We start from the raw sequence: 24,662 nt of genomic DNA on the forward strand, positions 1-24,662 counted from the left end.
ACATAACGCAAATTAAAACCTTTTAAATGTTGCGAGGAAGACTTGAACCTGGTATGACAAACTGGTGATCTGTAGCAAAGATGATAAGGCTATTTTTTTAAGCGTATAAACCATGGTTTGGCATTCAGTGTATTTTAGTTTACACCCATATTCAAAACAGGTCAAACTCCACCACCATTTTATATAAGATCACCTGCTGTGTTTTTACTCCACTTTTTCTTACCTTCATTATGTGACTTTAAAATCCCACCAGCAGGTCCCAGAAATCAGCACCATGGAGAGCTCCTGCAAAGGAAAGAAGGAAATCCTTTGAAAAGAGTTTAAACATATTTTTCTATGTAAACCTTAAAACCAAAACTATTATATTACAATGTTCAATGTAAACACCTGTGTACAGGACATCTCAAGCTAAATACCCATATTTAAAACGATGTTTTTTAGTAATTTAAAAGAAAAACCTCTGTAAATTTGAAATAAGTAACGAAAATGTTAAATCTTATATGTGCACAAACATATGATGGACATACACATTTCTATTGATTTAAAACAATTTAAATACCGTTAACCGTTCTTCCATTTGTACGCTCCATCATATTCTGATGTAGACTGCCGCTTGGGAACAGAGATCTGCTTTGATAAGAGTACTTAAAGATACAGTGTAAAGTCAAGTGTAGTAACGTGATGAAAAAAGACAACAGGAGGAAAACAATTCCAGCTGAGAAAAACCTTTTAGTGACATGTAATTACTGGGGCTGCCCTACAGAGCTCCCTCTCTTTGTATAAGGTCACCGTGTGGCTGTTGAGAACCAACAGAGAATTCACGAGATCAAGACAAAGTCATTTCTAAATGGACAGTTTATTAAGGCTCGATTTCTTCTAAAAAATAAAACCAAGATAGATCTTTCAAACAAGTTATGCCCGCTACAATTATGGTCTATAAGATAAATCAATGGATATTTAAAATGTCATTTCATTAATCCTTTTGCGGTGTTATACATATACTTTCGCTAACCTGACATACCCTCTTTTGCAACATGCACTCTAGCCCTGTACTATAAACACAACCAGTACAAGCTTCCTGAGGCTACGGCAGCTGCAACTCGGTGGCGTCCTTCAGCTTCTCCCCGACTCTGCGCCGGTTAGAGAGCGGTGTCGGTGAAGGCTAACACGTTCACCGTATTGTTTGGATCACCCTAGCTATTAATTAGTGCAGGTAAAAAGTAGACGAGGTGGAAGAGAAAAAGGATCTTGTTAGAATTCAGATCCCTAGATTTAACCGGCCATGTAAAGTAAAGAAAACGCAGCTTCACACATCTGGAAATACAGCTGTGAAGCATACGGTTCCTACACACACTTGAGTGACCTGTCATCTCAATCTAATAATGGGATTCACTTCTGAAAATCAGAATACATACTCCGTCTAACATAATCTGAAGACCAAACGATGTACGGTGAATGATCTTATAGGCCACAACTGTCAGTTCTCTCTTTCAGGTCACATATCTCAAACTGAAAGTTGATAAATGGGATCAGAATATTTGATCAGGTTACCATGACGCAACATCGAGTCTAACACGAATACAGTGAAAGACCAAAAGATCCCAGAACATGGAGTTTTCTATTAGCAGATCCCCTGCAGCTCGGTAGAACCTCAAGCCACCAAATACTGAACAGACAAACTCAGGAGGGAGCGGACCGGCTGGTTTCAAAGACTCACTAAAAAACTGCATTCTGGCTTTGAATGCTCTGAAATGACGGACACAAGGACAGGGGGAGACACCGTCCTTTAAAAAAAGACCGTTTACGACACCACTCTCACCTTACAGACAAGCTGCTGGTTGGATAATAGTTTTAAAATATCTAGCAGACCTTTTATATTGCAGCTTGCCTTGCATGGACACACACATTTATTAGAGATCTTTTTTTCCTGTTGACTTGACAAACCTGAAAGTACTCTATAATCAATGGTTTCAGTCTTGAACAAACTAGTTTAGCAACAACCAAAAAACACACAGAAACCACATTTCATTCTTATTTTTTTTCTTACTCGATAGTAAATCAGTTACATTAATTTTTAGGTTATACATTTTTAGGCTTTCTCCATGAATATATAGGCTCCTACGTTAAAGCTTAGCATTACGACCAACATGATAGACCTAGCAAAACCAAATTTGAGGAAGGAAAAAAAACAGAGGATTAAGACAGAATGATGGTGAATGGACAAACATGTGTACCCCCTCCCCCCCATTTGTGAAACAAGAAACGCAAAGCAACAATTAATTCAATGTAGCAGTTACATTACATCATTCTGATTATAAAACAATTTAAAATGGTGGGTGCGTCAATTCTCTCAGACTGGGTTGCGTACACAAGCAGAATCTCCTGACGAAACATACAAAAGACCCCTTCAAGACAAACATCAAAAAGACAGCGAAGCAGAGGGGTGTGAGGGATGTCAATAGTACAATTTTGGACTAAAATGGTGAGTTCTGGTTGTGGAGGACACATCCATTATTTCTTTATCCCAGAGGCCTTAGCAATCCCTCCTTCAGAAATGTTTCGAGTCCCGTGTGACTTCACACTATCCCTGATTTCTCCAGCAGTGTCACTGTTTGAGCAGTTCTTTTGAAAAGTCACCAATAATTAGAGAACAAAACATTAAGGCTCCAGAAAACAGGTTTCTGAAATGAAAATTGTCAGTAGTAAGCCAAAAAATAGAGATTTTGTGGATCTGAATGAAAAATAGATAAACCATTGAAGTTGTATAATCGCACAGCGCCAAGTCCGACATGGCCTTTGGGATCCTCCAACCCTGTTGGCACAGTTAAACCGCTGAAGCATGGCAATGTCGCCCCCAAATGGACAAATAGGGGCAGGACACATTGGTTCCTGATTGTACTGAAATATAAAGTGGCAGATTTTTCTCCATGGTGCAGTCAAACCCTGATTCAATTGGAAAGAGGTGGGGGCCGGGCCGGAGAGAGAAAACCAGTCTGGTGAGAGAATAGTACGAGATGGAACGGGAAGAAAAATATTTCTTTAAAAAAAAACCTGAACTAAAGAGTGTGGTGGTGGCTAGGTGTTACAATAAATCAGCTTGTTATCCCGGCACAAGAAGTGGGTGGTACATGGGACAAAAAAAAGCACAAGTCTCGACAATGGCAGAGATTCACCAGAATTAAATAGAAAAAAATGAAGGGCTTGGTTGCTTTTTCATATTCTTCTGTCTCTTAAATCGAAAGTCCTAGTGTAACTGTTGATCAAGCCAAGGATAAATGTCTTCTATTGTTTATTCCTGTTTTGGCGCTCCTGTTTAAAAAAAGAAGCAGAAAAACAAAACAATATTAGACATTAAAACTTCACATACCAGCACAGCAAGCTGCAGGACATTCTGATAAAGGTCTAGATATCATCATTTAGTTTTATCAAAACTTAAATGATCATACATTTCACCCTTACCGATTGAACAACTCAATCAAGCACAATTAATAATAACGGTCTGAATTTGTATTTATTTTTTAATGACAAGTTCTTACCTGATCCAACCGAGAGCGGTTGGGTATAGGGGAAGGTTCAAAAGTCTGTCGAGGAGCAAATAAGAAGAAACGGAGAAAAAAAGAATTATTATCAGACACTAAACAGTTAAAAAAATAATGTTTTTCTGATCAATGGTGTATAATGTGTATTTTTGGTATATTAAAGGTTAACACAGTAAGATTAATGTGCCCACCTGGCTCACCTCCTCCTCCTCCTCCTCCTGCCTCTTCTCATAATGGGAGAAGTCATCAAAGATGGAGGTGGTGTGTTTGTAGGTGGCGATGATCTTGAGCACCTGCTTCGCCTTCTCCAGAGGAACTTCCTGGGTGTCGCGGGAGTTGGTCACTGGCTTGTTGTCGTTGTTCTCCAGGCGGATGTGGCGAAGCTGGCTATTAGGCACGTCCTTAACAAACAACCAGTCCACGTCAAACTTGCCCTTCCACTTGTCCTGCGCCCAAACACCAGCACTGGTGCCATAGTCCACTGGTGACCGCATCTCTGCCACACCGCAGAAATGACCGCTGCCATTGACACTGAACAGGAGATACACGGGGCCTTTAGCATTCATGGCCCGGAAGGCTGAGTCCAGCCGCTTGTTGCCGTGCTCTGTGCTGCACCAGATGGAGTACTTGATGGAGCGGTGGATATCGTCCTCGGAGTAGCTCTTAATGATGAAAACACGGCCGTTCTTCAGGTTCCATTCAAAGTCCTTGGGGTTGTAGCTGTGGTTGGCACGCAGCTTATCCAGTACGGGGTGGGACTCTGCACCAGGTCCCTGGCTGGGGCAAGTTGGGGGGCCACCGTGCCCACCACCAACCATACCCATCACACCACTACCATCATGGCCAGGGCCGCCCTGCCCGTAGCCTTGGTTACGGTTGCGTGGGGCAACCCAACGGGTCTGGGGTTGTGGGGGCTGGGTGTGGTTTTGGTAGGGCTGGGGTGGTGGCTGGTGGTGCTGGTGATGGTGGTGCTGTAAGGTCATCTGCTGCATCTGGGGCTGCACCATGGACTGGGCAGGGTGGTGCATGGGTCCCTGCTGCATGTGGCCTTGAGGCTGCATGCCATGAGGCATGCCGAGAGGCTGCTGATGCTGCATTGGAGCTGTAGCTACTTTAGTCACCGGGCCCTTCTCCCAGGTCCCGATGTTCATGTTGTGTTTGATGGGTGGAGGGGGAAGAGCTCCTCCTGGACCTTGCATTCCTGGCTTCACCTTTGCTTTCATCTGCTGCGGCTTGGCGGGCTTGCTGGCAATGGCTGCCCAGGAGGTGGGTTTGGGGGGTGGCATTCCAATAGGTGTGGCCCCGTTCCCTGTGGCTGCCACTACAGGGCCACCGATCACAGATCCCACAGCCTTGACTCCTGAGCCCTGGCCAGTGACATCCCCTCCGATCTTCAAGCCAATCATACCTTGCTCCAGGCTGTTCATACCAGGGGCTTTGTTGAGGGTGTCACTGTGAAAGCCCGTCTGACCATCCGGCACCAGGGTGCCCCCCAGGGAGCTGGGGGGGTAGCTGTAGCTTCCTCCGTAGGCTGAACTCTGAGTCTGCTGGCCCTGGGTGCCACTTGTGCCCCAGGCAGAGAAGGCAGGATTTTCAGGGAAAAAATTAAACCTGTGGGGGTAGATGCTGCTTCCCAGGCCACCCGGCTGGCCAAACACCGTGTCTGGCATGAAGTGATGGTCTCCATTACTCAAGGCTCCATAGGGGGTGAGGTATGGGATAGGGGGGTCCCCACCTGTAGACCAGGGAGCCTCACTGAGGGGATACGGAAATCCAATGGAGGGGGCGTAGTAGCTGGACAGATAGGGGTCGGTGATAGACTGGTAGCTGTTGTTCTGGATGAATAAAGGTCAGCAAAGCCACAACATTAACATGTGACTCAGGAGTTTAATTTTCAAAATCAGATCCATTACTGAAACAAAACTCTCTTTTCACTCAACATGAGAGACTAACTTAATGCTGATTAGAAGGACACATTGATATCGGATATTTAAGAAAAAACAATAACAATTTCTTATTTTCTAAAATGTCTTAAGATAGGGATATTGAGTTTTACCTGAGTTGATTGACTAGTGAGGTACGGCTCAAAGTCATTTTCATGGACATTCTCCTTTTGATGCAGTGAACCATTTTGCACTGCAAAGACAAAACAACATTACATGAAGGTACATTTAAATATACATGTTCAGTTTTTAAGACAGATTTGTTTTATAACTAAATAACCCATATTTAACTATCCACAACCTGTTGAGTTGAACAGTTTGTTTCACAGGGCCAAACTTGCCAGGTTTGGATATAGAGTTGTGACAGATTTGAATGGTTAAAATTATTATGCTATTAAAAAAAAGCATTGTCAGCTTCACAGACACGGCACACACATTTTAATTATAATCCTCATCTATCCAATGAGTAAATCACAGATAAAGTATTCAAACTTGTCAGCCCCCATAAGTCCATGTGTTCTTCCAAAACATGTCAAATCCCTGAGCCATGTCAAGCAAAGCTTATGGTGGAGGTGAATCAGCCTCCACCAGCCAGGCCTGCAGGTGAAGCGAAGTCAAGACCTGCCTGTCACTTCACCAAATGCAGTAAATCCAAGATGACTTTAACATCATAAAAACAATGACAAGGCCATAACAGCATTGCTACAGCACTGCAAATACTGTCGTTAGTGAGGAACTGACAACAATGAATTACTATTAAAAATAATATGTACAGCTGGGGTTGCTGGTGGCATTGAGGGAAGACTGAGACTGGACAACTGTAGGAGGTGCTCAATCCTGTACCTTTACAGGCTAAGAATCAAGACAGAACCAGCATTTTGGGGAATATCATTTAAATATCCTGAAAAAAGTATGGACAGTGGCAATTTGGCAAAGTAGATTATGCTTCAAAGGAAATGTCCACTAGATTCCAAGCGGACTACAAGCTTCATTTTTTTGCAATACCAAATCACAAACCTTTATACACAACTTTCAAAGATACAGGGGTTAAGCGTGTCATACTCAAGCAGCAGATTAAATATTGCCTTAACCAATTATATGACTGGAAAAAGAGTAGAGATTGCATCAATAGATTGCATCAGAGAAGTGTGCAAGGAAAAATGAGCATAAGCATCATGGTAAATGGATTACATTTATATACAGTAGTACCTTTCTGCCTTACCAGACTATTTCTAACAATCAAACACAACTTAATACACCAATGGTGGCGGGGATGCTCCAGGAGGCAATGGCCTGGTAATTACGGAGAAATCTTTGTCTTGCTAAAGGACACTTGGAAATGCAAGACAGGAGGAGCCAAAACATGAATACTTTTGGTAAACAGAGAAAATATTTTTCCCAAAAGTCATTAGACCTTTGACATGGCGGATGCTGTCCTCCAATGGGTCTTACAGTATGTCGCCACCCAACATTTAAACCCCTGATCTTGAGATTGTTAATATCACACTTATGCAAAACATATTCCCAATAAAGTCTGAAAATGTATGCTTCAATTTCTGCTGAATAACAAATGAACAGATAATAGCTAATCAAAACTGAGGTGGGTAATGTGTATTAGAAACATGTTATCATTGAAATACTTTTAACTACCTGACTCAATAACTAAGAATTCTGACCGAAAAAAATCAAATGCTATCTGTGGCTGTCACATTACTGTCAAAATATGTCCTAGTGACATCAGTGTCGCTAACTTGGATACTTTCTAGCTAGATTTAGTGACTTTTTGATTATTTCATTGTAATAGTTGGAATTTTTATAATTAAACTTGAGTTACCTCTCCAAGCTTCTATTCATCACCCATAAACCATTTCATTTGTAGAATCATTTGCGCCAGCAGATTATATCAAATGATGTTCCAAATATATTAGTCTTGACAGTAGAGTAAATCACAGACGGCTAAAGACTGCACATAATGCTGGTGTACTGTATGCAATGCTGATTTAGTCAGGGAATGTGTACCCAGACTATATATCCAAACAAATTCAGTCATCTGTGACACAACAACTCACCTTTAGATGCTTGTCCCTTTGATCTCTGCATCAATGTAGGATGATAAAAGGGGGGAAAAGGAGACATGGTTCATTTCAGAAAATTTAGATTTTCCACACATATGTGCAGCCGCTAATGTTAACAATGTATGGCTCAGAATATGAACAGTACGACTACCTCACGAAGAGAAGCAATGCAAAAAAATAATTACCTAAGGTTACACTTCAGTTAAAGATGAAGATACTTACCGTTTGCTACATTAGTTAAAAGCCATATTTGGTTTACAACTTTGGTCAAATCAAGCACAACTTTGCTAGCTATCGTAACTAACGCTAGCCGTTTTAAAATGGCCTTTTAGACGCCAATAGCACGAATGCAGCTTTTAACTTAGTTAGCTGGATCACTCTTGAAATAATACCGGTGATTGTACCACCTTCAATACAAAAGTTGAAGATTATCTGAATGAGTAACGTTAGCTTGAACCCGTTTCATTATGTTAACCATAGCTTTTTCTGCCATAGGTGCTGAGTTTTTTCCAGCTACGTTGGCGTTACAAACATTTGGTCTAAGTAACATATGCATTTATGTGCCAACACTTAACTGCATGTCATTATTCTCCAACGTCTATCAAACACATTTAACCTTTTTAACGGAATGTAGCTAACCAGCTAGCTACATGCACCGGCCAACGTTGGTGGCTAAGCTAGCACTTCCGAGCGATAGCCACAGCCCAGTAAATCGTTAGCGGGTAGCTAGCTTGCAAGCTTTTTTACAGGCAATGTACATCGTTTTTCCTACCTGAGGGTCAATGCTTGTGGCAGACATAATTCATTAAGCAAGTCCCTGGATTCTCACAGAGCCTGCGCTTGTGACTGGATTTCAAGCCCCGTGATTTAGAAAGCAAGTTCACAGCTCAGTTACAGTTAGCTCCGTGGTTAGCTGTGCCGCTTAGCGTGTGGCTAGCAGTTGTAGCGCAGGCTCAGCTGTATATTTTTCCGCTGTGTGCTCGTATCCCAACTTCCACACTTCAAGTCTGTCGCCTAGGAGACTTGTGTCCAAAAATCAGTCAGGTCCTGTAACTGGTTTTCAAGTAAACGTTATGTATTGCCGATTGGAGCTTTCGGAGCTTGGATATTTCTGCCCTCGGTCGTCTTTTACTTTGTCTTTATTATTCCAGAGAGAGAGAGCCCTCCTCAGTTACGTTAAGCCCTGTACACTTCCCCAATGGCTGCTCCTCCATCCGGGCTTTCAGCCGCCGCTGCAGTTCACGTCTCTCCCCGCGGGGTGGCTCAACTTTGAAGCTTTCTTTCTGTTTAACAAAGTGAGAGAAGCTCTTATCTGTGATCAGTGGTGTCAAGTAACTAAGTACATTTACTCAAGTACTGTACTTGAGTACAACTTTGAGACACTAGTGCTTTATTTAGCATTTCAATTGTGTGCGACTTTGTATTTCTGCCCCAGAGGTTAATATTGCACTTGTACAAGTTTTACTATAGCCTACTACATTTATTTATAGCCTACCTAAAGTTACTTTGCAAGTTTGAATTAATAATGTGAAATATAATAAATACTTAAATAAGACTTTAGTTACACCTGGAGTAAATCCACAAGCTACTCTGCAGTATATACATTGATTAAACATAGCTGCACATTTATCAGCTGTGATAAACACATTAATGCATCAATAATCATTATAAACATAAGTTTATAGTATTCTGAAATGGGCCAATCTGCATAATGAGTACTTTTACTTTTGGCATTAAGTATATTCCAATGCTAATACTTTAGTACTTTTAGTTGAGAAACATTTTACATTTACTTGTCCCAAAGTATTACACTGTAAAATGTTTGGCTGGAAAATTACCCCTAACCCTAACTCTTTAAACTCTGCCAAAGGTCAAACCTAGATCCTAATGTTTACAAGTGGTCATTTTCTGAATTTTTCTACTCACAATATTGACAGTATTAGAGCAGGTAATTCCCCATCTTGTGTAACTTGTGTTTTGACTCAAGTCTGGCTATTTCAAGTGTGATCCTGAATTGCAAACATATTAGCCAACAATATGTTTTCAAGACATACAATATACTTTTTTATGTCTTCGAAAAAAGCTTTCTAAAAGACAACACATCGCATTAAAAAGGTTACATGGGTGTACCCTGACCCTGTAAGTTATATAGCCTCAGAATCAAGTATAACCGCACAGCTTATTATTTTATCTGTTTAACTCACTTAACTCCTTAATTGTCACTTATTCACACAAACTCAAGAGCAAATGATTTCTACTTCCTGTAGTGTAGGCCATAGAGGACACAACCACCAATCCATTGTAGACCATAATATTCAACAACTATAGGATACAGGACAACCAGACAATTTTTGCTTCAATTGTAAAAGTTATAGGTTTCTTTCATTGAGTTGTAGGCTATAAAGTTAACACCTTGTGCTTAACAACATTTTGAATAAAAGTAAAGTAACATCCCTTTTAATAATCATATTAGTTGTAAGGCTATAGTATTGTTCTGAAATGCTTCACATGTTTTTACTAGGAGGCGGAGCCCCATGGCATGTTCACGCTTTCATCCATTCAAGGATCAATGAGCATACATTCTGGCATTTGGCGGCTTTTCTGGAAAGCAGTCTCCTGTAGGTGCAGGCCCCCGCAGCTGATCATATTATTTCAGCTGTTGTGCTGCACTCACCTTCAGTGCGGACACCACTATGGACCGCAATAGGAATGACTGGCACAGGACAAGAAGAGAAAGGAAAACTTACAAGCAACAGAATGACGGATGACAGGAGTACTACACTGCACATCCTTGAGGAGCCTCAGATGCGGAGAGAAGGGGCGAGACTTCGAACTTTTCAGAACTGGCCAGCAGATGCTCCTGTCACATCTGGAGGGCTGGCCAAGGCGGGCTTTTTCTTTCAAGGCCCCGGGGATAAAGTCCAATGTTTCTGCTGTGGAGGGATTTTAAGATGTTGGGTACATGGGGACTGCCCGGCCGAAGAGCACAAGAGGCATTTCCCCACTTGCAGTTTCATACTGGGTCGATCTGTGGGGAATATTGCTCTCCTAGTCGGATCCTCTGACTCCGTGGATGGCCAACTTATGAGCCAACTCCAGAGGATGACTATGGATGAACAGGGCACATCTGGACAGGCGGTGTACCCAGAGATGGAGGCAGAGGATTCCCGGCACACTACTTTTCACAACTGGCCCACAGATGCCTCAGTCCAACCAGATGTTCTTGCCAGAGCAGGATTCTTCTACACAGGTACACCATTGTCTCACTATTACGTTTAAATAAAAGTATATCATACTTCTCTAATGTCTTAACATTTACCAGCATTTGAGTGTCCATGAGAACATTTGAGTGAAAGATTCAGCATTGTCCCAGTCACTGCTAGAGCGACCTCTCTTTGTGAGAGAGTTCATGGTACAATTGTCCTGCTGAGTCATGATGTTGTGGACAGAACAAGCTGGACAGAGCTGGGGCTGCTAAAGAAGTAGGGCTCCCATAGCTTCAGGCAACACACAGAGTGGGCACAATATTGTGAAAACCAATACAAAATAGTACAATACATAAAGTAACCCTATAATGAATTGTGCTTTTGTGAAGCTCAAATTGTTTTGTTTTTTTTGCGATGGTCAAAGAGGAGTTAATTCACCCTATTGTCACATTATAGGTTTCAGTTCTTGGACGATATTGATTCCTTTTACAATCTGACGTATATAGCGATGTTTTTGTGAATTTAAGACTAAAGGAGTGTAAAGAGATGGTCTGTGTTAAATTGTTAGTGTCATTAGACTCCTCTCACGGCATTGCTGTTTACCCCTACAGGCCACGGTGACAATGTGAAATGCTTCTACTGTGACGGAGGGCTGAGGAACTGGGAGGCAGGAGACGACCCTTGGCAGGAGCATGCCAAGTGGTTCCCACGGTAACAGCAGGATTTATAACACACATATAAAGAAATCAGTTCAATGCATTACTTGCCAATCTTTGCACTGGCAAATGAAAATGTCTTCTCAATATAAAAGCAGTGTAACGTTTTGGTTTTGTGTTCTGCTTTAATGCTTCAGCAGAATATAAAACAGTGTCTTTATATTTCTCAGATGTGAGTTTTTAATCCAGGCGAGAGGAAGGGAGTATATCAGCAACATACAGGATGCTCATTTCCATCTGGGTGAGACTGTGGTGAGAGCTTTCATCCCTCCTATCTGTTCAGAATAAAGTCTGGTAGTGCAGACATTATAATCAAACATTCATAAATGGCATTTTTTGTAATTGCCGACTTTGACCAATGAATAAAAAACATGGTCACTTTACTTTTCTAGGTTGGATCACAGACTCCTACAGGCAGAGATATTGGATCCAGAAATGGTAAGTCAAATGACATTTAAAAAAGCAAGGAATGCTGGGTATTTACCAACAATGTATATTCCCACTAAGCAGACTGGATAACAAGATAGCAGCCTGCTCTGACGCCAATAATTATCTTTGTGCAGCCAGCGGTGCAAAGAATCAAAGTGTCAACATCAACTATTGCTTGTTCACACAAAAGAGTAGAGACAGAGTAAACATTGATGGGAGCATTGCAGGTTGTGCAAGCAGAAATAAATAAATGCTGCAACCAGTTAATTCAATTATTCTGGCACAAGGTTGATCAAAGAAGGTTGACAAAGCACACCACAGCACTGCTTAAAATCTTTAATTAGATTCTTACTCTTTGAAATAAAGTAGGTCCATTACTTTTCTTTGACACGCTGCTGCAAATGAAATAACTGCAGCTAATGTTTGCTATACGATTGCAGTAGCCTATATGGAAACCATCTGTAGCCCGTGGTTACCATAAAATGTAGGATAACAATTATAATCTATTTCAGCATGTGTACACTAAAGGTAAGTGGTTTAAAATGTTAAGGTACAAGTAGATGCAACATTTGTCATTACATCTTATGTTTCCCCTTGTAAATGTCCCTATAGTTAAAGTGGACCTATTATGCTATATTGGAAACATATATTGTAGGGCCATACCTATACAAAACATGTCTGTGAAGTTTTTTGCTTAAAATACCAAACAGTTCACCCATTGTAGCTATGCCTCATACTGCTCATACCCCTCTTATGCAGCCCTGTTAGAGAAACGCGGATTTTGGGTCCTTAGCTTTAAAAAAAAAAAAAAAAAGAGAAGGCAGAGCTAATGCCTGATCAGAATTCTACCGGAGATAAAGTTACATTCTGCTGTGATAAAACGCCATCCTGTTCTAAACCACATAACAGATTATTTCTGAAACAGTATGGAGCACAAATGCTTTTTCTCTTGCAGGATTATCACAAGGTGAGTTCCTTTTTTTATTTCCTGCTTTTTAAAACACATGTGCTCTACAGTACAGGTTAGCTCTGAGTATTAACGAGGCTTGCTAATGTAAACAAAGACGATATTACGTCCAAAACACGTCAGGCATAGTTTCTGAGCAATTTTCTGTGGGTCCACTGCCGATTTGACATCAGATCTGCAGCAAATCTGTATCCACTCGTTGTACCCCTGTTTTTAAAAGATTTGGGTACGGAGGAAAAGAGAGAGGGTTTTATTTTCTGACGCTGCGTGAGTTCCCCGACGCATCCGGGACACACATTTATGTATAAAATATATCTCTAAGTGCATTTTGCATGATAGGTCCCCTTTAATGTAACATGGAGTCGATATGTAGATGTGTTGTCCTCTGTGTCTGGTCACTGCAGGTCACCCTTGAAAAAGAGATCTTTTGATCTCAAGGGGCTTTCACCTGGTTAAATAAAGGCTACAAACAAACTGCTTGTGTCTTCCTCACCTCTTCCCCCCCCCTCCCCCTCCCTCATGTCCCAGATGTGGTCGGGGGTCTGGGAGCGTCCTCGGCCATGCTCTCTCCTGTGGTGCAGACTGTGCTGCAGATGGGCTTTGAGGCGAGCCTGGTGGAGAGTCTGGTGCAGACCAAGTACCTTCTGTCAGGTCAGCACTACACCTCTGTGTCCGACCTGGTCACTGACGTGCTGCAGGCGGAGCAGGAGGACAGACAGAGGGGACTACAGAGCAGAGGTAACAGGCAGTGGGAAGACACAAACTAATATAGGCCTACTCAAGTATGGTACTTAACTTGAGTATATTTCTGGGATACTTGTACTTTACTTGAGTATTTCCATTTTATGCTACTTTATTTTACTTGTACTCCGTTAAAATTCAGAGGAAAATATTGTATGTTTTGCTTGACATTCATTCGGATTAAATATTTAACAGTAGGCCTACCTAAAATAGAGAACATTGTTAAATATTAAACCAGTGGTTTCCAACGTTTATGGCTTCTGATCTCCATTTATTTAGGTTCAGGCTGGATGTTTTACAAATTAATGAGTCTTCAGTAATTGGATTTACTTTTGATACTTTAGGGAAAACAGTTGAATGATGATTTTCTTAATGCAAGACTGTAGCTTGTACTAAAGTATTTTTACAATGATATATTGTTAGTTTTACCAAAATCTTGTCCATTGTCACCTTCAAATACAATCTGTCATAAGCTTTTTGACCATTTTCCTATAAGCAATAACATGACGTAAACATCAATGTTACAATGGACAGTTTTCTCTTTCACATTTTGTCCTTCAGAGACAGATAATGTGCAGGGCTCCAGTGCTGGACTTGTGAGGACTCAAACCCGCGTCAGAGAGCAAGGTCAGAGGTCAAAGCCTAGGCTGTATGATTTGCAGGAAAATAAGACACTTTTAAGCTTGTTACATTTTTCAATATGTTGCTGACATTTGATTGCTTTGCAGATTCAACACTTGGCTGGTAAATATTATGTGTAATATAAAGCTCATCTGACCTTCTGTTTGTGGTTTCTCGAACAGTAAAGGACCCGAGCCCTGAGGAGCTACTGAGACAGCTGCAGGAGGAGCGGACCTGTAAGGTGTGCATGGACAAACTGGTGTCCATCGTCTTCATCCCCTGTGGGCATTTGGTGGTGTGCGGGGACTGCGCTGCCAGCCTGCGTCACTGTCCAATCTGCAGAGCGGTGATTAGAGGCAGCGTTCGTGCTTTCATGTCCTAACGCTGTAGTGATAAAATGCTGTTTCACAGGTGTTGCATGAGTGGTCTAAATCTGTATTAATTTGACCTACTAGTGATAAAAAAAATCCGGTCAGAGTTTGCAGATCGTTTTCTATAATAAACATTTAAAGCTGTTCAATATGAGTATGTATCATTATTTATGTACTTTACCAAGAACACTTTTTAAATGCACAACACATCTACTGAATGACACATTGAATGACACATAATTAAAAGAACACATTCTTTTATTAACAAACATCTATTTACAGGAGCACAAAGCACAGTTCTGGATAAATAGGATTACACAATCAGGTCACATGGGGTGTGGCATCACAGGACACAAAATAGAAGAGAGAGAAACAAAAAAATATGTTTTCCACTTCACATACAAAGAAAAATAATTATCTACAAACAGGTGGGAACGTTTTCAGTGGAGACTAGCACATACACACAAACCCATACCAGGTCTCAACTAATTCCAGTCACCGGGGTTTAGGAAGAGGCTGTATTGCACTGAGAGGGAGACTAGTTTTTACATAGTAGCATTTACTACCAATACTGATTATGTTACAATATGAGGTGCTTTGTGTTTTCACTAACCCACACACCAGTAAGCCTACCAGGTAAACCTTAGAGACATAGACAATACATGAATTATTGCATCTTGCCAATAGAGGGGTGATCAATCCAATCAAGTTAGGTCACTCATCAATCTGAAATAATATGGCAAAAGAGGTCAGATTTAAGAATCATAACAGTTTGTGGACTGTCATCTGGCAGTGAAAAACATCTACTATCACAGAGGAATCTGACACACAGCGAGATCTTTTTAGGTGCTGACAAAAAAAAGAAGACTGACGACAGAATGAACTCCTTTGTTCAGAAAGCTTTTGATTCCCCCCAAAAATGCTGAGCAAAACATTTCAAACATAGCACCAAGAAATATTGAAATCGGACAAAAATGTTTTGCAATTAAATCTGGTAGGCAACAATTGATCCTGACCTGAATGATAAGGAAAAGGACCAAGTGTAACACTAAAACAATAGGTTTGAGAGTCACCTCCTCCAACATGGCAATTACAAAAAAACATACTATTGTAAAATTAACTGTAATCTGCAGATAGAAAATTATAATTTGTAAGACAAAACATGGGGATTTATGGACCCTAGCAGATACACAGCAGCCTTGCAACTTGTACATGAACTCTTTGAACACCAGAGAGCAGTAGTGATTCACACAGCCAGTAAGGCAACAGGGATCCGACTTTACTTCTAAAAGATCTGCTATTAACAACAAAAAGTGCTACCAATCAGTATAGTAGTTATGATCCACATTTGCCTAAATATAAATGTGTAACATAGCTTGGTCAGAATACAATTAATCTGAGTAAGAAAATACTCAGCAGAAGCTTTGAGTTGCTATATTTAACCAGCGTATACACAGCCAGTTTAAGACATCAGTTTTGCAATTTCGTCATTACTTAATATGTTATACACATACTTACAATACAAACCCTGTAAAAAACATGCTATAAAACAACCACAAATGAGACTATCACCACTGAGAATCAACACTGTTCAACTGACAGGCCATACCCATTCAAATCAACGTTCCAGTATGCAATATGAAAAGTTAAACGCATTTCTATTGTTTTCTTAAAGTTAAAATATGTGGTGCAACCTTTTCTTGACTGTCTGTCAGCCGCTCAATGTGTCAATAGCTAGAGGAGAAGAAGCAAAGTGAAAACAAAGCTTTCTTTTATCACCATATACTCTTGAGAAATACTGACGTGGCTGTTGGTTGAAAATAGTCACAATAAGATGCCAGAAATAAAAGTAAGACTCACATGGCCTTCCTTGTGTTTGAACATCTCTTAAACGCTCTTGCATTCATCATAATTCACATTTCAAACTCTAAATCCCCCAAATCTTTCCTCTTCTCGTTTCATTATTTACATTTTCTATTTTTGACAGATGCCCCTGTAGGCTTGGTGCTTTTGTTCCCTTCCCTCCCTCTACCACTCCACTCCCCTGCCTCTTCCTGCTTTGCTTGTGTATTTATGCACACAGATCCTGGCCTAAAGTAAACAGGCAGCGCACAATGGCTCATTCCACGGGCTACACTGTAATTCAGCCCTCCGGCCAAGATCTGAGCCAAACCAACCGTAACATGCTAAATCACAGAGTCCTCTAAGACACAGCACCTCAGACTGGGAACGCTGGAGAGTCTCTGATTACACACATAATGTATTTATATGCTCTATACAGTCTTGGGGAGTATTAGACCACTATAGGAAGGTCACAGCAATGGAACCTCAGCAGAGAACTCACAGAATAAGATACTTCCCATTACATATTACACAATATGAGGCTTTGTTTCACCGAAATCCTTCCTTTCCCGTAACCTGTCATCCCTCCCAGGAAAACAATGGAGCCTGACTGAGAATTGTTGGTTTTTCTGGGCAGTAGACTCGTAAATGAGATGTTTTAAAGAACTGAAATGAAGAAAGGGGAGGAATGTCTGGCGTGCCCGAGTGAATTGGGATGTTTGTGTCACAACAGCCATTTTGTCTCCGTGGGAATTTGCTGTGTCACCTCCCCGCTGGACGCTCTCTTATTTACGGAGACCTGCAGAGAACAGAAACATGGGAAGAGAAAAAAGAGAGTAAGCGGTTGTTGGGCAACTCACAGTCAGACACACAAATTCCCCCTTGAGAAATGTCTCCTGGATATAACTCCCGGTAGATTGGGGGAGAAGAAAACTTCCTCTCTCCCATTAGAGACGGAGCTGATTAAACTGTCAAGAAGCTAATAAAATATTCATGTCATGTGGGAAGATAATTATAACATGACTTCCCAGACTTATTGTTATTAAGTTCTTTGCATAACATAATTGATTAATCCAATTTTTGAAAGATTTGCGTGTGTTTTTCTCCATATGCTTCTTTCAGTTAGTTGTCACACAAGTGCCACACACGCACACACACACACACACACACACACACACACACACACACACACACACACACACACACACACACACACACACACACACACACACACACACACACACACACACACACACACACACACACACACACACACACACACACACAAACACAATGGTGTCATGAGAGGCCTTCATATTTTCAACAGCCCTCTGACAGGATGTGGCATGTTTCAGAAAGACATGTACGCCCCTGACAGCTCCAGAGCCATCAGTGCTAGTCAGTGTTGTGTTGTAAACTCCTGAATCCTGATCAAACATTAACAGAGCTCTGGAACATGAGAGTAATTTTGCCTTGAGTTGAGATTAGCTGTTCTGATTCATGAAAGTCTTTAGAGAAATAATAAATAATAAGCAGGCAACACACAGGTAAAACCCAAATTGTATGTGGCCCCAAAAGGCAACGGATAATGTTAATATTTACACATGTGTGCTCTTACAGGCACATTTTAAAACCAGAGACACACACATATGGTGGCATGACATACTTACAGGTACATGGGCTTTAAGAGGAGATGAGATGGTTTCTCATTGACATGGTAGAGTGGGAATGGGTCAAATCCACCAATAAAATCAACTGAAAACAAAGGATTAAACACATAAATTATGGAGTAAATCAAAAGACAAATGATAACAAAAAAGACACTGACATAAATAAAAAGACAGGTATGAGGAAAAAATGATAAAAGCACACAGCTGAGTGAGAAATGAAATGAGACGCAGTGGGAACAGATGTAATTAAGTGATGTTGAAAGGTAGGCAGCTTGCCAAGAGCAATACAAGTCTTTTTTTAGTTTTAACTAACTTTTTATTTTTTATCTGTGCGTCTGCCTGGGGCTATGATGAAGCTCGGGAACAGGTAAAAGCCGGCCAGCTGTCAAAATAGTCAAAACCTTTTTATCGCTCAGAAACAGAGGTGACCTTCAGCCGGCGACCGAACGCTCAAGCCTTTCTGCTTATTTTCTCACACTGTACTGTAGGCCATGTGCAGATGAGCACACCACTGTCATGACTCATGTCACTTGGGAAAAAGAGACGAAACATGCTGGTAACCAAAGTGCTGTGTGTTTTTGCACAGATCCAGAGAGATATTTCTGAGATGAAGGAAAAGGCTAGCAACTCTAGAGGGGACACAAAGGCTGAGAGGGGAGAAAGAGAGGGTTGGACGGGGTACGTCACGCTTGTCGCTCTGACTGACAGGGGGCCAAAGAGATTAGGTTGGAGGAGAACATGTGAAAGATGCCAGAATGTCCAGGAGCTGTGAACACCATGTGGGGAGAGAGAGGAGAAACTGATTCAGTGGAGGAAGACGCCAAACAAAAATCAGATCCTAGTTTTAGTGGTTTCCGACCTTTATTGTTAGGGGCCATTTCTATCATTAAGTAACTGAAGACCCTTAGTGACATATGTAATGGATATTTTAATATACAATACATAACAATAAGAATACAGATCAACTGATACACTCTACATGTAATCAAAATAGTGAACATAGCAACTGCAGGTCATTTGTATAAAACAATAATTCTGGGTGGATTTGGAGCAGCTTATTTCCTGTGACTATTACATGTGATGAGTTTTCCTGTTAATGTAAGGAACTGTAAGAGCACATCTGCCTGTATTGTGTTTTTTATAATCATACATTGTTTTAATTGCCTATTTTTTAAATACAAATTCTATGTTTTTTTTTTAAGTTAAGTCTTCACCGTGCCCATAACAAATTATTTCATTTAGTGTTCACCACAGAAACGAATTAAAAAAAGAATGTTGGGAACCAGTTTTAGAGGATAAAAAAAAGGCGGATCTGTTTCTTTCTGGGAACCAACATCTATGGGGGGGGGGGGGGGGGGGGGGGGGGTCACTGGCCAGCCATGGAAACTACTGTAAGGCCAGGTCAGTTCAGCCCTGATAAGAGGAGGCAGGGTGGTCTGCTGAATACTGATAGGTCAGCAGGATGAGAGCCGAGAGCCACAGGGTGCAGTGGGTGGAGGGGGGGGGTTGTCCCTTTCCTTTGACCCTGCCCTGGTTTCCTGGGATTCTGAGTTTCATCTGTACAATACACACACCCACACACACATCCCACCAACACGGCCACACACAAAGACCGGTACCCTGCTCTTTTCTGTGCCACTGATTTTCTCATTAGAAGCAGGTGGGGACCCATTCTCTGCCACCATAAACTGTGCTAAGGAAAACAGCTAGATGATAATGATGGTAGCCATTTTTAGACACGGCAGCTAGCACTTGGGTTTAGACTGAAGTATCATGGAACATTTTGGATGCATTGCTGTAAAATTGGGAGGAAAATTCAGGTTCTCAAGAGGTTGAATTGTAAGGACTACTTATTTTTCCTCCAACAACAGATCAAACTGTTCATGACAGGAGACCTTTGCATTTAAAAGCCATCATCTTGCCATGTGTCTTGTGCAGTATTCATAGGAATAATGGTATAATTAGCATTGGATATCACCACCTATCAATAATCCTTCAATTGATGAGGCATTCAAATTTGATGGATATGTATGTGTATCCTAGATGATATGCACTGTGTTCTTGCTTTGGATAATTTGCAGACAGAGTTGTTATTCATTGGTTTTATCTGACATTTGAACATGTTATTGTTTTTATTACTGTTGTTATATCCTTTCTTCTTGGCAGCCTGATTTATTGTTGTCATCATAATACTTGTTTGTATTGCTGCATCTTCCCCAACATGTCTGCTGGTAGGATTTTAACTGGATTTTTCCATCACTTTGTTTTTTACTGTGGTTGTTATTATATATTGTATATCTTTCTAGTCGTATAAATGGGAATTCAGTGCATCGCTGTACAAGAGCTTAATGCTCCCTGTCAATTTCCCCTGAATAAACATGGCAGCTCAGAATCTGCCTCAACAGGTGCCTCTAAGTGCCACTATACCTGCTCTTACTCTAATAGACATCAAATCTGTCAAATCATTAGTTGTTGCCCCTTGTTAAAAGCCTCATATATAACCCTGTGCACCATCCACCCTACATACTTTATAGTGTATGTCAGTGTCACGGAGGTAATCTCTGGGCTCATAGATCTCGGCCTCCGTTACGGGTTGTTTAGTTTTTTGTTGTTTAGTTTTTTGTCGTTGATTGTGTGCACCTGGTGCCCTGTGTTGTCTCCCCCCCTCACCTGTGTCCTGTTGGGTTGATTGGGTTGGGCATTTAGGCTCTGGGTTTTTTGCTGTTAGAGAGGCAGAGAGTGTGTGTGAGATCCTGGTGGCTGCAGGCTGTGCCCACGTGAACAGCAGCAGCAGGATTGAGGCTGTGTGTATTGTGTTCATGCTGTAATAAATGCCCACACCGGGTTATATTTGGGACGTGCTGCCTCTGCCTCCTTGCTTGGTCTGGGCCGCTCAATAGTCAGCTTCACAATTGGTGTCAGAAGTGGGATTTACCAAGTAAGGAGTTGGAAATGCCGAGAGGAAAAAAACCGACCAAATGGAGGTGCCCGATGACGGGGTGGCTAGGCATGGAGTTGACCAGGGGGCCACGGCTGGTGAACCAAGGGACAGGTTTGAGGAACTGTCTGAGATGATGAAAGCACTCATGCAGTCTCAGAAGCAGCAGGAGACGAACTGGCAAAGGCTTCAAGCCCAGGTATCTGAGATGAGAGCGGGGCCGCCAACAGAGCAAGGCAGTGATGAGGAGCGGCCCAGAAGAAGAGGGGACTTCGGTGATGATCTGGAGCAGACGTCTTAATCCAGGCGAAGGTCGCCAAGACGTCAGAGAGAACAACCGCTTCACCGCGAGCCAAAGTTGTGGCCACTGGGGCCAGATGACGACATTGAACAGTTCCTCACCACCTTCGAACGCATGGCCCAGGTTTGTCGTTGGGACCAAGAAGAGTGGGCTGTCCGATTGGTTCCCTTGCTGACGGGTAAAGCATGCAGTGCGTACGTGCTAATGGACATTAGAGACTCTGAGGATTACGAGCAAGTCAAAGCAGCAATTCTGGCCAAATACGAGATCACCGCTGACACCTATAGACGGAGGTTTCGTGCCCTCGACATCCAACAGGACGAGACCCCACGTGAGCTGTACGTCCGACTGAAGGACCTCTTCTGCAAGTGGGTTAGGTTTGAGACGTCCAGCATCAAAGACATTTGTGAGATACTCATCCTTGAACAGTTCCTCCGCATTGTAAACCCAGAGATGGAAGTTTGGATCCGGGAACATGATCCTAAGTCTGCGGAGGAAGCGTCCCGCCTCGCTGAAGTATTTCATTCAGCAAGGAAAGAAAGCAAAAGCTTTGCGAACTGCCAGAACCGATACCCGTCGGGCAAAAGTAATGCTTATGGGGGTGAAAAGGGTAGTGGTTACACCTATGGTAGCAATAGCAGCGGCAAGCAAACCACGCCAAGTCGAATGACCTAAGAGGCAAGTTCAGCCAGAAGTAAGGTGCTACCATTGTAATGAGTTTGGCCACACACGACCCACATGCCCAGTGGCTAGGCAGAGTAAGCCCTCTCTTCTTTGCACGGTTCCCAGACCCACCAGGCAACCAGTAGTTAGGCAGGAAAAAGCACGTATAGTTCCGGTACTCATCAATGGTCAGCGTGAGGAAGCACTGGTGGATAGTGGCAGTTTCCAGACAGTTGTGAGGTCAAGTCTTGTTGGCAAGGATCAGTGGGCCCCTGATAAAGCTACCATCAGTTGCACCCACGGAGATGAAAAGCCTTACCCCACCGCCGAGGTCTTTTTGACTGTCGGGGGGCAGACTTTCCTTCTTCCTGTGGCACTAGCACCCAAGCTGCCTTATTCAGTCATTTTAGGCCTGGATGTTCCAACGTTGCTAGATATTGTGCAAGAACAGCCATCACCAAGTTCCCTATCAGTTCCTCCACCAGTCATTCCCTTAGATCCCCAGAGTGTAGAAGTGCCCGGGAAGCCCGATCCCTTCGATGGGGAGTTCAAGGTAAACTCAGACACTCAGATTAGGATGTGTAATGTCGCTACAAGGGCGCAGACAGCAAAGGCGACCCTTGGTGAGCTACCATTTTATAATTCTGAGCTAAAGGCAGGGAGTGTGTGTGTGAGATCCTGGTGGCTGCAGGCTGGGCTCACGTGAACAGCAGCAGCAGCAGGATTGAGGCTGTGTGTAATGTGTTCATGTTTTAATAAATGCCCACACCGGGTTGTATTTTTGGACGTTCTGCCTCTGCCTCCTTGCTTGGTCGGGCCGCTCAATTGTCAGCCTCACAATTGGTGTCAGAAGTGGGATTTGACCAAGTGAGGAGGTGAGAGTGATGGAGGAACTGCGGGAGATGATGAGGTCACTCCTGCAGCTTCAGGCAGCCGGTGAGCAGCAGTTCGCACGGGAAGAGGAACGGAGACTCCGGAGGCAAGACAGCAGATTAGCTGGAGGCTCGACGGGCGCTGGCTCTGCCGCTGAGGCATCAGAGATCCTGGCGAATAACCGGAGATTGGTGCAAGAGCAGAAAGAGGAGCAGCTCCGGTTACAGAGGGAAGCGTAGAGGAAGGCAGAAGCATCAAGAACGGTTGGAAAGATGGCAGCGCACACGCAGAAGAATGACAAGCCAAGGAAACCTGGAGGAAAGGAGTCGTCGCAGCCTTTGATAATTGCCAAAACTCCGGAGTTCGTCCGGTGCGGGGAGTTCCACGTTTGCCGGCGCCTCCGACGCGGGGAGTACCAAGGGCGGGACTTTCTGGACAGGATGTCGGGGAAAGTGAATGAGGACATAGAGTGTCTCAATGAAGTGGAGCTGAGCAAACAGGCGGTCGGTGATGGAGCAGCGGGGCGCGGGAGGAAGCGAAAAAGACTGAGGCGCAAGATACGGATGGCAAAGATAGCCGAGAAGGTCCGTCAGGAGAGAGAGCGCGTCAGAGAGCAGAACCAGCAGGAGCGCATGGAGAGGAAGAATCAGATCCCGAAGAGAAAGAAAGGGAAGCTTCCTTCTGACTACACGCCCCCCCCTGAGGAAACCAAGCTGCACAAGGGGAAGCAGAAACCTGGTAGGGAAGCCAAGATTTCCAAGACACTGTGCTTCCAGGGGAGAGGGGTAAGGAAATGTCACGGAGGTAATCTCTAGGCTCATAGATCTTGGCCTCCGTTATGGGTTGTTTAGTTTTTTGTTGTTGAAAAGTGTTCCCTTTCCCCATGTCTGTCGTTGATTGTGTGCACCTGGTGCCCTGTGTTGTCTCCTCCCCCCTCACCTGTGTCCTGTTGGGTTGGGCATTTAGGCTCTGGGGTTTTGCTGTTAGAGAGGCAGGGAGTGTGTGTGAGATCCTGGTGGCTGCAGGCTGTGCCCACGTGAACAGCAGCAGCAGGATTGAGGCTGTGTGTATTGTGTTCATGCTGTAATAAATGCCCACACCGGGTTATATTTGGGACGTGCTGCCTCTGCCTCCTTGCTTGGTCTGGGCCGCTCAATTGTCAGCTTCACAGTCAGTCTGAAAATGGCTGTAGAATCTTTATCCCATTAATTATTACACACATTGTTCTGCCCCTGACCTTGAGGTGGATCTTCTATGCTGCTCACTGAACCTTGAAGGTCTAAAAATCTCTGTTTGTCCTCAAGAGGCACAACAGAGCCTTGGTTATGCTTTCTATCAGCAAAAATACCTGCTTGGATCAAATTGTGGAAAACAGCAAATGGACTGTTCATCATTCTCGACGGGTGATTGAAGCACTTGTGGATGGATGTTTTAAAAACATGATCAGAAAACATCAGTAAAAATAGAAAACCTTCCATGTTGAAATGTGTATTTGAATTGCCCCTCTGGTGTGGATAGTGGCCTTGGAAACAGTTATTGGCAGCCGATGAGTGCATGTCATCCTGTTATACGATCAAAGGGGCTAACACTCAGTTTTTTCCATGCAGAGGGAGCGAGCTGTTTTTCACTTGTGTGAAAACATGCAAGAAATATAAGGAATGCAGGTCAATAGTAAAGGTATCTACAGTATGTGGTGCTCCTATAGAAGCAGGGAGTTTTGTAATGTGATTATGATTCAGGTCAAGTGGTTGAAATCAGAGGATCTGT

General features: G+C 42.7%; 4 protein-coding genes across 8 annotated transcripts in view; 2 read left to right on the forward strand and 2 right to left on the reverse strand.

Annotated features, from left to right (window-relative positions):
* Positions 1 to 837: 837 nt before the first annotated feature.
* Positions 838 to 8,422, reverse strand: ythdf1 (YTH N6-methyladenosine RNA binding protein F1). 2 transcript variants are annotated; one of them, XM_034086518.2, is made up of 6 exons: positions 8,330 to 8,422; positions 7,552 to 7,576; positions 5,596 to 5,675; positions 3,740 to 5,374; positions 3,537 to 3,581; positions 838 to 3,309 (listed from the first exon to the last, which is right to left on the reverse strand). In XM_034086518.2, exons 1-6 carry the CDS (start codon positions 8,354 to 8,356, stop codon positions 3,283 to 3,285), a joined length of 1,839 nt encoding a protein of 612 aa, XP_033942409.1. In that variant the 5' UTR covers positions 8,357 to 8,422; the 3' UTR covers positions 838 to 3,282. The 2 variants fall into 2 exon arrangements, with proteins under 2 accessions (XP_033942409.1, XP_033942408.1); XM_034086517.2 differs by having other exon boundaries at positions 3,731 to 5,374.
* Positions 8,423 to 8,625: 203 nt separating this feature from the next.
* birc7 (baculoviral IAP repeat containing 7) lies at positions 8,626 to 14,742 on the forward strand. Of its 2 annotated transcripts, XM_071203761.1 has the most exons (8): positions 8,626 to 8,831; positions 10,186 to 10,807; positions 11,375 to 11,474; positions 11,650 to 11,731; positions 11,872 to 11,917; positions 13,404 to 13,613; positions 14,178 to 14,243; positions 14,420 to 14,742. In XM_071203761.1, the coding sequence occupies exons 1-8, from the start codon at positions 8,631 to 8,633 to the stop codon at positions 14,617 to 14,619; spliced, it is 1,527 nt and encodes a 508-aa protein (XP_071059862.1). In that variant the 5' UTR covers positions 8,626 to 8,630; the 3' UTR covers positions 14,620 to 14,742. The 2 variants fall into 2 exon arrangements, with proteins under 2 accessions (XP_071059862.1, XP_033942410.1); XM_034086519.2 differs by lacking the exon at positions 8,626 to 8,831 and having other exon boundaries at positions 10,172 to 10,807.
* Positions 14,743 to 14,848: 106 nt separating this feature from the next.
* Positions 14,849 to 24,662, reverse strand: part of nkain4 (sodium/potassium transporting ATPase interacting 4) — a 53,354-nt gene continuing 43,540 nt past the window's right edge. The window contains exons 6-7 of one of the 2 annotated variants that reach the window (XM_034087264.1): positions 18,121 to 18,205; positions 14,849 to 17,249 (exon numbers count right to left, since the gene is read on the reverse strand). In XM_034087264.1, coding sequence (XP_033943155.1) covers positions 17,240 to 17,249; positions 18,121 to 18,205 — 95 coding nt within the window. In that variant the 3' untranslated portion in view covers positions 14,849 to 17,239. The remainder of the gene's footprint in view (positions 17,250 to 18,120; positions 18,206 to 24,662) is intronic. The other variant, XM_034087265.1, reaches the window with a different exon arrangement.
* LOC117449531 (SKI family transcriptional corepressor 1) overlaps positions 23,565 to 24,662 on the forward strand; it is an 85,632-nt gene continuing 84,534 nt past the window's right edge. For both annotated transcript variants that reach the window (XM_034087262.2, XM_034087263.2), the window contains exon 1: positions 23,565 to 23,633. The gene's annotated coding sequence lies outside the window, so the exon portion shown is untranslated. The remainder of the gene's footprint in view (positions 23,634 to 24,662) is intronic.

The sequence above is a fragment of the Pseudochaenichthys georgianus genome, chromosome 7, assembly GCF_902827115.2.
Source record: "Pseudochaenichthys georgianus chromosome 7, fPseGeo1.2, whole genome shotgun sequence".
Taxonomy (NCBI): Eukaryota; Metazoa; Chordata; class Actinopteri; order Perciformes; family Channichthyidae; genus Pseudochaenichthys; species Pseudochaenichthys georgianus.